Raw genomic sequence first — 13,548 nt, 5'->3', positions numbered from 1 at the left:
TTAGCCGAAGGCAGCGGAGCAGCCAACCCCCTCCCTCCTCCTCCTCCCCAGCAGCAAAGCCCGGCCCCACCCCCCCTTCGGGAGGGAAGAGGAGGGAATGCTGAGCATGCAACGGATCGAACAGCGGAGAAAGCTGGAGATGGACGTGTTGATGAAAGCCTGTGTTACGTGTGCTGTTACATGCGTTACGTGTGCGGCTACGATATAACAAGCACACTTGGTACACCTGAAGACTAATTCTAGTGAAAATATTTCTCTCCTGGAAAACAGGTATGCGTTGGACCGGGCAACCCCCCCTCAAATTTCCTGGATGACTCATGTCTTGGTTTAAATACAACGCCCAAACCTCTCAGCTGTTGGTGTACCCCAGCAGAAGGTGCCTTTGCTTGAGGCTGCCCTCTCCCACCTCCATGCTTTGAGCTGCCGGTTGTCCGTCTCTCATGTCCCGTTCGGTGGCCGTAGCAGGACCGAGACGGGGGCAGCAGAATATCCAGGGAACTATGGGCTTGAAACAACCTGGGGACGAGACTGCCTGCCTCGGGCTAAACTTGGAAGAGAAAGGGCCAAAACGGAGAGGGTATGAAGACGGTCACCAGCCCACGGCCTACGGATCCCCTACACCACAGAGGGTGAAAATAAACGGTCTCAGTCTCCACTGGCCTTTAGGCTCTCACCAGTATTACTCTTAGCCACATCTACCAACAGGCTGTCTGGCATACAGAGAGAGGAGGAAGCTAAGTAAAAAGTGATGCTTGCCAGCTCTGTGTATCCTCCACCACCGGTGTGCTAGAAGAAATCCTTACCCTCGAGTGAACATTTGGAAATTTAGTGATATTATTCTTCTTTAGGGCTAAACAGAAAAAAAAAAAACAAAACAAAACAAAACACAAAATGATGGTTAAGTAAAAAATGGGATGGAAAATGAAGAGCAAGTCAACTCAGCGTTCAAAACTCCCAGGCACATTAGCCAACAGAGCAAGAGGGGGTAAGGCCAAGGCTACGAGAGGAGGTTAGACACGGAGAGGAAAGGACAGGAGGGCCACCCTCGCCTCTCGCTAACCAAATTCCAAGCTGCTTTGAAGATTGGCTCCAGGAAGATAATACAGCAATTAACTCGAAAGAGCAAATAACCGTTGAGCTGATTATAGTTTGCAATTTTATTAGAAGCATTCATAAAAATACATATAGCAAAAGTGAAACACTGTTGTCTTCTTAAGCCGCTGAGTCCTTAAATCAAGACAACAGTGTTAACAGACATGCTGGGTTAAACACACCCTTCTTACACTTTACACCACACGATGTAAATTGCTCAGTTCCATGTCAAGCTTTTCATCGTCACAATTTCTGCAGTTCTGGCAAATAACTGAGTGTTTCCCCAGCTCTGCTCCTTCCCTCTCCCCCCCGGTTCGTGCACCGCTGCCGCTACCGAGCCCAACCCCAGCACTGCACAAAGTCCAAGTGAATTGGAACCAGTTAGTGCTCAGTAAACGTCTCTGATTTTACTTAGGTAAAGTTGGCATGGAACTGAAAAAAGTTAAATATGGATGTGACCGAATGAGAAAAGATTTTATGCGGTTCATTTTATCCTGTATCTCACATGCAGACAAACATGCAGGTGCTGGTTAAAAAGTCTAAAACAAAACACTCCTCGCAGAGGACGTACGTTATTACAGACAACCCTTCCAAGCCAGAAAGCAAACCCCAAGAAAAGTCCCGCTTAGTTCATGCAGACCGTAACTTTGCTTTGGCATACAGCTGACGTAGTACATGCATTTTACATAGGTAGGCTGGCATACAGAGAAAGATCTGCAGGCCAGAAGAGATGACATAGAAAAGCCAAGTGAACTGTCACTTCTTGACTGCATTTGATCTCCTAAGTCTTGTGAACTGTAGGAAACCTTCACCAAATCTACTGTGACTTCCACCACTTGCTGTTCTATGGCATTGGGCGTGAGGGCGAGAGATGCTTTTGAGATGCAAGGATGGCCAAAAGCATCGAGCGCAAAGCCGATGGGATGGAATAAAAAGTTACCGAAACACAAGAACATGCAACAGAGGTGACATAAATACAACTTCAGGTGGACGCTGGACATTACTATACACTCAACATTCACATGATCCTGGCTGAGATCCGTACAAATGGAGAAGTGTCAAAAATCTACAGCAACCTTTCTTTTTTCTAAGAGCATCAGATGTGAAAGAGGAATAGTTTAGTAATGGAATTCCTCAGTGAGAACAGGTTCGCAGAAAAACCGAGAGCCCCGCTTGGCGGTTCGAGCAGTAAAGGGCACAGTCTTCAGCACTGCATGGGAATAACAGCCAAACAGACAAACAGAGCCGTGAGAAGCGGATCTATCGCATTAGTACAGTGTTAGTGCTCGGCTACGGACACCCAGGGACGGTCTTGCACCTTCCAACCAGCTGTCTAATCGCACTGCCCTTCAGTAGGCTTTGGCAACAAGGCAGTTGTAAGTCTCTGAATAAGTATTTCTTATATTACATCGTTTCGAATGGTTTTGAGAGACTATGGCTGAATGCGCTCCAGAAAAGGGTGTATTGTTAGACAGTGCTCTGCTCCGGATCAGCAGAGCTTTTCTGTGCATCTGATGGGGCACTATCCAATTTAAAACGACACTTTCGATCATTTCCATACCATTAACAGAGATCTCACGGGCCGTATTCAAGTGACCTCGGTCCTACCTGACTTTCTGTGCCTAACCTTTATTATTACATGGCTTGAGGCCCCCAGGGACAGCCCCATAACGGGAAATACTAGGCACAAGACCATAGGAAACGTTTAATTTGAGTCTGGCACCCCCTCCGCTGGACTGCCTTTTGCATGTGGATGGTCTTCTGCCACACAATCTGTTTCTCCCACAGAGCAGGAGAACCACTTTACCAATTAAACAAGCTTCCAGGAGTCTGAAGGAGTTGTAGAAGCGGTAACAGATTAGATATTATAGCGACTCTGCCCTTTAAATAAAGAATATTATCTTAGGAAGCTATTAATCAAGGTTAAAGAGAGTTGTGAAAGCTTCAAGCATTTCAGCCCTGTCATCTAGTTGGGCAAAAATTCCCTGGCTTTCCTTAGTGAGTAGTAAAACAGCTCTCCTCCCCTCCTGCAGGAAAAACTCGTGTGAAAAACATTCAGGAGCAGTAGCCAAGGAAATCCTGCCCAAAGACCTTTTTTTGAGCTTCTGTGCAATGGAAACAAAGTACTGTAAAGCTATCGAAGTGTTAAAATCGTGTTCCTTTCACACCATGGGTGAAGAACGTGCAGTAAAATCAAAGAACTGCGATCAGAGCAGCTGTATAGATTACAAACGATTTGACTCCTGAGCAAAATGCAGTTTAGAAGGCAGCTCTTTTTATCAGCAAATATTTGCACCAAAGTCCTGACTGTCTCTGGCTACGACAGCAGGTTCTGCCCCTCTCCCTCGGCCCTAGGTTGGGATCAGTGCAGACTTTGCCTACCAAACTGAGAAGCAGTAAAACCAGAAGCAGTTTAGGGTCATAAATCATTCAGGTTTGACTAAATGATTTGCTGTAACTGTGCAATAATGTGGTGCAATTACTGTTAGTACATTTTAATGAAAATGTAGGCTCTTAATAATGTTAAACATCCGTCATTCATTCCGTTTAGGGGGAAAAAAGGTTTCTGGGAAAGATCTGCACGACATGCATATTCCCACCGGAGCATCTGCTGAGATCAGGCATTGAACTGGCTACTCTAAAGATCAGAGACCGAGTACGTCCCCACATGCTGAAAGAGAAGAACTAAGAAACAGAGCGTGTGTCCGAGGTCTGCGCACGCAGCATTGGCAGCGGACACGTCAAGGCAGGTTACTGGGGTTTGTTTGTTACGTACCATTAGCAAAAGTTTCTGTACTTGATTCACATCATATAAACAATGTCCTAAGCTGTGCTCCAGTAACACGTTTTTAAGAAGGACATGAAGCACTTACAATAGCTGCTAGGCAGATACACATTTTTATCCTTTGTGAAAGGGCCTCTGAGATTATGGAACAAAGGGTGTTTACCTGTTATAATATCTTCAATAGCACCATCCTTCCCTTCGTACACATGCCTGTTATCCTTGACTTGCCGCCGTCTGAGCTCTGCAATCAGCTCTTGCTGCTGTCTCTTTGTTTTATGTGAAGGAGACTGAAAGCAAAGAAGAGAGGACCCTGAAGGACTGACCTCCAGCTACCCTGCTTCTCTCTTCCTGAACGTGAAACATCAGGTGATCCCACTGGTAGCTATCAGCAAACAGTAACTGCCCGTTTTCTTCCCAATTTTGCAAGACTGGGAAAACACACGTGTGCAGTTAGCTCACGTCCCATGGAGAGGACGGGCAGAGCCACAAGTTAACCTGGCTGCCAAGCTGCTTTTCTTTCCTACATTTGTAATCTACTTCCAGGCCTTCTCATCACTTGGAACTGGAGCTCCAAGCTCTTACCTCTGAAAAGCATTAGGGGAACAAGGAGAACAGGCTTTCCTTCCGAGGGAAAAAGCTTGGCTGGGATTAAAGATCCCAACAACAGCTGTGGGAAGCAGCACCAGCCGACAAAGTGGCTGTTTTAGAGCCACGGGAAACTTTCTCTAGCAAATCTAAAGTGCTACCTCAGAAAAAAAACCCACCTCAGGAAAATTCCTATAAAACGGTAACGTGGGGCTCAGTCCTGCTGCCATGCTCTGACAGGGAAGGACCTAGGGACGATCGTTCCTTGTCCCTGTAAGCGACGGGAGGCTCTGCACACCGAACGCCAATGAGGTTTTAACAGATACAAGGCCAGAGCAGAACAAAGTTCAGATAATGGCAATGTGGACGAGATGACTTTCTGTCTCTTCACAGTTTTTCTTAATTTTGCAGACGTCAAAGTAGCAGAACCATACACTTGTATTCTTTTAGCTTATTGTGGTTCTATCCCCATAAGGAGAAAACTTCCAGTGACCCTATTTAGAGCCAACTATAAGTTGGACAGCTGAAGTTCTTATACAGAGCTGAGATTTCTGAACTACCAGGAAAAACACATGAACCTGATGGCTCCTGCCTGTAAGACGTATCCGTTTCATACCTTTTGGTCCTGTTGCTCCATCAATGCTTCCTGCTCCATAAGTTTTTCCATTAAGGCCTGTTCCTGCTTTTTTCTCAACTCATTCTCTTCTTCTGCTTGCTATTTATCAGAAAAAAGTACAGGTTATGGCTTCCAATTGCTACAGGGAACCTAAATATTACGAGTAACATTATCACTTGCTACCACAGGGCTTTCCAAGGAAGCAAGCTTAGGTGCAGCAATTTAGCTGCCGCTGAACACGGTCTGCAAAAACTGGGCTGGGAGAGACCTTCCTAGGTCACACAAACCATCCTCTCCCAGTCCCAAAAGACGTGTATTCAGGGTTAAAGGGGTAAGCTGCAGCCACCCAGACGTTCAATTTCTAAGGATTCCTCCAGCATCTCAGACAGCCGTGTTGTCTTTCAGCCCTGGAAATAATCCCAAAACAGCTGTTTGTGCTGCTCTGCCCTGGGCCGGTGTTGTTGTGCTGTCGGGGATGGCTCACATTGTGTCAAAGCTAGAGGGAGCCACAAGCTGTTCTGTTGGGCACCCCGAGCCACGCAGGTACCAAATCTGGTTCGGAAGGACAGAAGAGAAGAGGAGGATGCTCCTGTTTACCTTGTAGGCCTTCACAAACCGGACAAACACTGGGAAAAAGACGGAGGGGGGTGTCGTCTTGGGATTCTCCCCAAAGTACTTCACAGCATCATCAAAGGCATCCTACAAAAAGCACAGATTTACTGCATTGCACACATTCTAAGATAAACTCACCATCCATTACTGCAGTATTCAGTGTAAAGGGTCTAGATTTCCTCTGCATGTGAAACCCCTGGCTCAGACCAGCACGTCTACATCTAGCACTTGAACTCAGGAACAACAACACCACATTGCTGCACCTTCTCCTCCCTGCTGTGTATATAAAAGCACATCCTTTGCAGTGACATGCTGCTATTCACTGTGTCACTCACAGCCCCTCACCAAACCCCGAGAATAAAGAAATACCTGGGCTATTTTGGCATCGTCCTGCAGTTTCTTTAGCTTCCCTTCGTTGTTCTGAATGAACTCCTTCAGCATTGTGTTGTGGTCATGCATGGTGTACTCACGCTTCGTCAGATCCAGGCCCCTCTGCAGTTCCTTCACGTCCAAGAGGACATTTTCAAGAGACACTAGGAAATAAAACAAAAATGCTGCATCGCTCCTGCTCCACCAGCACACGAACCCACAGCTTGAACAATTCCCCACCGACGTGGGGGGAATGTGTGCCGTGAAGTCCCTCGCACGGCATGCGTGCCGCCACCGCTGGCCAGGCACAGGAGGGTGACAGTACCTGCAGCAGCCTTCTCCACGTAATGAAGTTCATTGTAAAAGAGGGATACGTGCTGGTACTTCTCCTTGACCACATTTGAAATATAGTGCAGCAGGGTCTGCTTTCGGTCTGTTGACTTTGTTTCCAGGAGCTGGGGAGAGAAGGCAAAGAGATTGCTGGGTGGAGGTGCAGCAGGCTCCAAGCAAAGTGACTCAGCGGGTGCTCGCCTTTCCCTGGTGTTTCTCCATCTGATAAGGACGGCTGTAAAAGCTCATTTAAGTCTTTAGCAGGTGGTTTTCAAGCTGTGGTCTGTGCAGAGCCTCTGAAGACACGTGCCTTCTCCTAAGCGGCCCCCCAAAACAAGGATAAGCAAAGCAAACTCACACCGCCTGGCAGGCAGCGCCTTCCCCGCTGCCACTCTCTGCCTTCACCAGCTGGAAAACACCGACCGAGTCCCCCAGCAGCCACTCGCCGTATACATGAAATGCATTCCCACCTGGTCCCCACAAGGCACCTCTGGTTTACTTACCAGGTCTAAACTCTGTAGCTTAAACCCATACACAGCTCCTCGTTTACTGCTGTTCATGTAGTTTCCAAGAGCCAAGATTATCTGCCAGGATGAAACAGAGCAGAGCATGAATTTTCAGGACAAATGCACGGCGCTTTAGAAACCTCTGGAAGGAGAGCTGGTATGTCAGCATCCAGGTACAGCTTGAGTATATGTAACAGGATGCACCGGTGAGTGATGGAGCTATTGAACGTATCTGAAATCAGACCTACCTCCAGTATTTTCTTAAGCTTTTGGGATGACTTTATTGAGACAGATGCAGCTATTATTGCGTGAAGTTGCTGCAGGTAAACACAGGAAGAGCTTTGGTTAATGCATGTCCAACCCAGGAGTAAAATTAAAATCTAAACATTCACATTCTCAACAAAACCTCTTGGTTTTCATCCATACCGTGGGCCCTAGCATAAATGTTATCCTGCCCTGACGCATCAGGATTTCAAACAATTCATTTGCACCGCAGGTTTACCACACTCAGATGTGGCTGGGTAAAAGCGTATTTACATTTCAATCCTTATGACCGTGAAAGATATATCAGGCTGAATGGGGGACACTTCAAAGAGCCCACGGGCCAGCACTGATAATAACTCTCCCTGGTGATACAAACAACTAGATTTTTATATAAACCGGTTTTAAACTTCTACAGGGTAAAGAAATAGGACAGTATGGAGCAGTCCAGGGTACAAACAGCACCTGGGCTATCAGTCGTTGATATATGAAAATATAGCTTGAAAACCACTTTTTCATTTGTGTAATTGTTTCTTGTTCTGTCTCCGTGGGAACTGATAATCACTCCACAACACTCAAACCATCTCTCTGTCTTAGCAAAATTAAAAACTCTATAACCTTCACCGACTGGCCCACACCTTCGCATGACTGCAGTGCTCCCCGCAAGCTGACCCGCGCCGCAGAGCGCAGCTCCCGAGGGGAGCCTGAGCCCCCGGGAAGCCCTGATCCCCGCACAGCCAATGCATTCCCCCAGGTGTCCCCAGGGGGTGTCCCTCACTCACCGGGGTCAGCATCTGGATGCTTTCTGCAAAGTTGCCTATAAACGCCATAATGGTCATCTTCTGCATCAGCCTCTCAATCTTGCTGAACTGCATCATGAACCGGTCTTCGTCGGACAGGTTCTCGATGGGTTTCCTTTCCCGCTCGTAGAGCCGCAGCACTTTCACTTCGTTCTCGGTGGGCAGGAACCGCATGAGGCATTCAACAAAATCCACCGGCAACGTCTTCAGGTCAAACCTGCGTGATAACAAACCAGAAGTGGTGTTAGGACAAGGCTCTACACAAAACGACAGAAAAGTGAAAGAAGTGAGAAAGCTGCCAAAGGCAGCTCTGCCTCCTGCACTGCTCAGCCACACGTGAGCCTAAGCCAGTAAAGCAGTGAGAAACTATAAAGAAGCTGTGAAGTTACTCCTGCTCGTGGTGCCCTGGCTGGGGTGGGGGGCACCATCCTGCACGTGAAGCTCTCTGCACACGAAGATCATAGAATCATAGAATAGTTTGGGTTGGAAGGGACCTCTAAAGGCCATCTAGTCCGACCCCCCTGCCGTGGGCAGGGACATCTTCAACTAGATCAGGTTGCTCAGAGCCCCGTCCAACCTGACCTGGAATGTTTCCAGGGATGGGGCATCCACCACCTCTCTAGGCAACCTGGGCCAGTGTTTCACCACCCTCAGCGTAAACAATTTCTTCCTTATATCTAGTCTAAATCTACCCCCCTTTAGTTTAAAGCCATTCCCCCTTGTCCTGTCGCAACAGGCCCTGCTAAAGAGCTGCTGCCATCTTTCTTATAAGCCCCCTTTAAGATGTGAACAAGGTTACTGTGCTGATGTGAACGGTGCTGCTGGGCACCTTGTTTCTGTTTTCAAAGACGTGGTCATTCCCCCTGCCCCTCCATGGCCACACCTCATTTTTATCAGAGAAGGTATGTGGGGAGGAGCAAAGAGCAATTTTCTTTAATCGGGCCAGAGCCCTGTAAACCCCAGCTGCTGAACCTGCCTCAATCTGCAGCAGGTTTGGGTCACCCTCCTCACCAAAGGTAATGCTTGTGAATCCAAATTTTGAAGATATTCCTTAACGGAGAAGTGGCAGGTGTTTGTCACGGCCACGAGTACGAAGTGCTTCTGGATAGATTCAGGATCAGCCCCAAGGAGCAGGTACACCTGCGCTCCATCCTCGGGAGCTGCTGGAGTCGGCAGGCAAGGGTCTGCGTCAGCGCGGGATGGGGTGCAGCCGAGCCCCTCACTGCACTCCTGCATAACTCTATGCAAAACCCTTCCAGTGCACTTGGACTAAACTCGTGCTTTATGGAACAAACTGAAAGAGTTGCTTCTTCCTGATACTCTGGCTTTTGAGTGTTCATTATAACAGAAAATACTGTGCGAACAGAACGAGAGATGCAGCATGCAGTGGCATACTGTGGATATAAATGAATTAGCTTCTTTAATAAAAGAAGTGTTAATTTGTTAAGCCTAAATAGTGATACAGTGACATAAAACTGCAAGTTTTTTATTTTAGTTCAAGGGAATCTGATTTCTGGGAATTCAGAATGGTTCCATCCTTACTCCTGGATTTTTTCCAGACGCAAAAACATTTACATCAACTGCCAATTCAAAACCACTCCACTTACCAAAAATCACACTAAATCTTAAACACGGTTTCTTTGCTGACAAGTGTTTTACTTACACGTGAATAGCTTTGCATATTTCATCTGCCGTCTTTCCAGCTTTTCTTAAAGTAATGGCAAGATTTTTGGCCCTGTTGGCATCCAGTAACGTGACTTTGTTTGACCCTTTCTGAGTTATCTTTTGCTTGCTTGAAGTAAGATCAATGGCTGGACCTTGGGCTTTTGTTTTGAATATTTCTTCAAATTCATCCACATTTAAATCCTGAAAGGGAAAGAAGATTATTTATCCCTCCCGCAGCAAACACTAAAACCCGCGCTGCCTAATATTGTGCCAGAACTGCAGTACAAACCCTGCGACGCTGTGACGACAGCAGAGTACTTCGATCAGGGGCTGTAGGATGTAACGAACATGCGCTCCTGAGTTAGTGATCAGGAAATCTGGCCTCCACCCCCAATAGCCCCATCCATGTCCAAAAGTTCAGGAAAATACTCATATTAGCACTCAGGCTTTATCCAGCCACATGCCTCTTCAGGGCAGAGGGAGCATGCAAGACCTGCGTACTCAGCTCTGCTCTGTGGTGCTTTAAGCTTCGTTCGCTGGCACGCAGCCACCCACCCAAGCCTAACTCCTGCAGACCGGATCAGCAATTTTAGGTTGGGAAAAATGCACCTTTTCATCTTGGTTGATCCGTTTTAAACAAATGCACACAACAGCTACGCACCCTTCATAATCGATACTACCAGCTACCATCCCTAATTCTCAACCAAGGCACTCACGCTGACCTGCTGGGTACCAGGGGCCACTGGATGAGCTGTTTGCCAAAATAATTGCTGCAATCTATCCCTGCAAAGACTTGTGTTATGGACAGAAGTGGAGGCAGAAGGGCAGCAAGCAGCACTCATACCTCCAGGATCCTTTCGTCATCTATTTCGTTGAAGACTGTCCCATTGATCTGGTTGGGTTTGAGGGCGACCCAGTTGAACACCGGCATGCGGAACTTGGTCTTGATCGGCTTCTTGATTTTCACAGCTAAAGACAGCAGAGGAGAAGAAATGACAAATTCCCCAACCGCTGAAAAACACCCCACGTGCCCAGACTGCAGCTTTCGAGTCGGCATTTCAGCACTGGAGGAAGAACCGGCCAGAGCTAAATTATCACACTGGAAAACCTGGAAAGATCTTGCTGCCTGGACAGACAAACAGCGCCGAGAGGCTTTCATCCAGCCCCTCAGCTGTTTCAGGCCCAGCCTCTGCAGAACTGGACTGAACGCCAGAGGCTGTGAAAATTTCACTAAAGGAAATGTGTTATTACTTTATTACCGCATGTTGTCTGGATTGATTTAAAAGCCCAGGCTATTTTTAAACGCTACAGAAAATGGAGAGAGTGGTCGAATTTAACCCTGTCCTCTGTTGCAGAGCCCACCCTGGTGTGAGCTGATGCACAGCCACGCACAGCACAAAACTCAATGCAGAATAGGTGACAAGAAGAAAAAAAGCCCCTTTCCCAAGGTTTTGGTACAGGGAGCGGCCCCTCCCACTGCCTGCTGCAATGGGGCAGTGCTGCTGCTCTCCAGGTTTGTCTTTTAGAGCAAAAGGGGGTGGGGGCTGCAGCGCACGTGAGCTTTAACATGGTTGAAATAACAGGTTTAATCTTCTTGCGCCGTGCAGAACCAGTAAACGATTTAGTGACTTACACAGAGAAGCTATGAAAATGAAGACTGACTACTCTCATTAACCTGTCAACAGAGCACAAAAAAGCAATGTTGGAGCAAGGAAAACAACACTTTTCTCTTCCTATTCCTAACAGGTCTGGAAGGTACATGAATAACTTCTGTAATTCAGTTCTCATTTCTTTGTATCTTGATGTAAACACGAAGCTGTTAGTTGCTACAAAATCAGGATGTTCACTGAAGTGATCAATCAACATTTTGCTCCCGAATTACTTAGAAAATAAACTGTTTTCTTTCCAAGCTGCAAACACAAAACAGAAACCCCGGTCCTTCCTCTCCAGTGCTGAAAAAAAGAGCCATTCAGCCCGCAGCGGCGGTCAGTGGCAGAGGCATGCAGGGGACAGCCCCTGCTCCACCCCGCCGGGGACGCTCAGCCCCGCAGCGCACCCATGCAGAGTCATCGCCCCAGCCGAGGACGGATCACGTGTGGTTCAGTCCAGTCCAGTGTTTGCTCCTGACTCCTGCCTACCCCGCGTTTGCAGCAGGAGCAATCTTGCTAAATATTCGATGCTCTGTAGAGATGCCAGATTTTTTCCCCTCGGTTTCAGAAGACGGCCGGGTTCCCAGGTTGCAAAGCACTTGAGCAAATAATTATTTTACTTTCCCCTAACGACTCTGTATGTATGTTTTTGCCAGGATAGAGACAACGTATTTCAGGGGACAGTCCTGTTGTGCACCGGAGCTGGGTGAATGCTGAAAACATTTCTCGCGCTTTGTCATTCCACTTTTAAGACAAGAGTCGAGTTGTGTGTCCATGTCCCTTTCAAGCTTGTGCTCATTTTGCAGGGACATCACAAAGAATAAATTACTGGCAAGAGCATTTGCTTGAAACAAAGAACCATTAGTGAATAACAGGAAACATATACAATATTCAGCTTGAAAGTCTGTGTATTTTGAGAATTATATTCATCCAACTGGAAGACAGGAACACACGTGATCAACTTCTGCTCATCTAAACTGAGTTTTACTCTTCTCTCGCTTAATTAATGTGGTTACTTCAAAATAATTCCTAAAATTAAAAAAAGAAATAGCTTTTTCCACCTAAAACACCCGTGGCAAGAAACACTTGCACATACATTAGCATAGATTATTAATGGCTCCTGGGTTATTTCAGGACAGGAAAGGAAGCCAACTGCCTCGTGGGCCAGTTCCTGGTGTAGCTAATCCAAATCTCTTAAAATTTCCCTTCCTCCTCCGTTAGAGAGCCCTGGCAAGGTGACGTCCCTGGGAGTCGTGCCGCTGCCGGCAGCCCAGTGGGGACGCGGTCACGGCTGGGGACCAGACCCCGGCAGAGGGTACTCGCAGCCGGCGAAAGCTGCTGCAGCTCAGCACTTGGCCTCGTTGGGAAAAGCCTACCGGCGTGACCGGTGCTGAGAGCGCGGCTCAAGGATGGCTCAAAAGAAACCGCATGTCTTAATTACTTGCTGAAGTGCTTTGCTGAATCAGGGTCTCCTGGGTGCCAAATCCTGATGGTTGGCAGCATCCCCAAAGCTACTGCGTGCTCCGGCTCCGACTCTGGCTCCATCAGGCAAGCCCCTGCACCAGCCTCCCCCCTCCCCATCGCCCACACGAATCCACGGGCACACACATGGGCACAGCACAGAGGGAAACGCGGGGAGGTGGGTAAATACTTAGCAGAAAGCAACCTACAGAAGAGCTTGATTGGCCCGTCTTACCAGAAAGCAGAAAGAACAGAGAAAAAAATGTTAGTAATGGTCAGGAAAGCAAAATTTGTTATTTCACTGACTCCCCTCTGACCCACAAGGTTCCTGCCCTGAGAAACACTCCTTTCTGCGCAGCCATCATATCAAGAAAAGGCGCTTTCACTCTCCTTCCCTCTCCTAACCCACTGAAGAACAAAATATCCATCCCACCTGGCTTTGGGCATCTCACCCAAGCACCTAAGCAAGGAGCTCAGCTGCGGGGGCTCGCCCCTGCCGTCGGTGCAGCTCAGAGGAGCCACGTGCAGAAGCAGGGCTTGCTCCACTGCTCCCATCCCCAGGTAATACCGCAAGGATGTCAGGCTAAGGCACGGTGTCTGGGCACGCGGCGGCACAACCCCTTGCTGCTCGCAGCAGCTCCTGCGCCCCCGGCAGCCCTCCGAGCACCACCACGGCCACATCCAGCACCCCCTGCCACTCTGCACCGCGTGCCACGGGACCACTGCCTGCTCTGCCAAACCCGTCGGGGAGGGACCAGCCCGTAACCTCAGCTGTGTCGTGCCTTTTGTGCTTTTTTTTTTTTTTTTTTTTTTTTTA

At 47.9% G+C, this 13,548-nt stretch overlaps 1 protein-coding gene across 1 annotated transcript in view; it reads right to left on the bottom strand.

Annotated features, from left to right (window-relative positions):
* FMNL2 (formin like 2) overlaps window positions 1-13,548 on the bottom strand; it is a 77,185-nt gene that overhangs the window by 3,828 nt on the left and 59,809 nt on the right. Inside the window, exons 16-25 of the mRNA XM_009273176.2 lie at window positions 10,466-10,685; window positions 9,620-9,822; window positions 7,939-8,173; window positions 7,144-7,212; window positions 6,893-6,973; window positions 6,385-6,514; window positions 6,060-6,223; window positions 5,676-5,777; window positions 5,079-5,177; window positions 4,041-4,164 (exon numbers count right to left, since the gene is read on the bottom strand). Coding sequence (XP_009271451.2) covers window positions 4,041-4,164; window positions 5,079-5,177; window positions 5,676-5,777; window positions 6,060-6,223; window positions 6,385-6,514; window positions 6,893-6,973; window positions 7,144-7,212; window positions 7,939-8,173; window positions 9,620-9,822; window positions 10,466-10,685 — 1,427 coding nt within the window. The remainder of the gene's footprint in view (window positions 1-4,040; window positions 4,165-5,078; window positions 5,178-5,675; window positions 5,778-6,059; window positions 6,224-6,384; window positions 6,515-6,892; window positions 6,974-7,143; window positions 7,213-7,938; window positions 8,174-9,619; window positions 9,823-10,465; window positions 10,686-13,548) is intronic.

Source organism: Aptenodytes forsteri, unplaced genomic scaffold (assembly GCF_000699145.1).
Source record: "Aptenodytes forsteri isolate BGI_AS27 unplaced genomic scaffold, ASM69914v1 Scaffold174, whole genome shotgun sequence".
Taxonomy (NCBI): Eukaryota; Metazoa; Chordata; class Aves; order Sphenisciformes; family Spheniscidae; genus Aptenodytes; species Aptenodytes forsteri.
The sequence above is the reverse complement of the archived record's forward strand: the minus strand, read 5'-3'. Positions and strand labels throughout refer to the sequence as shown.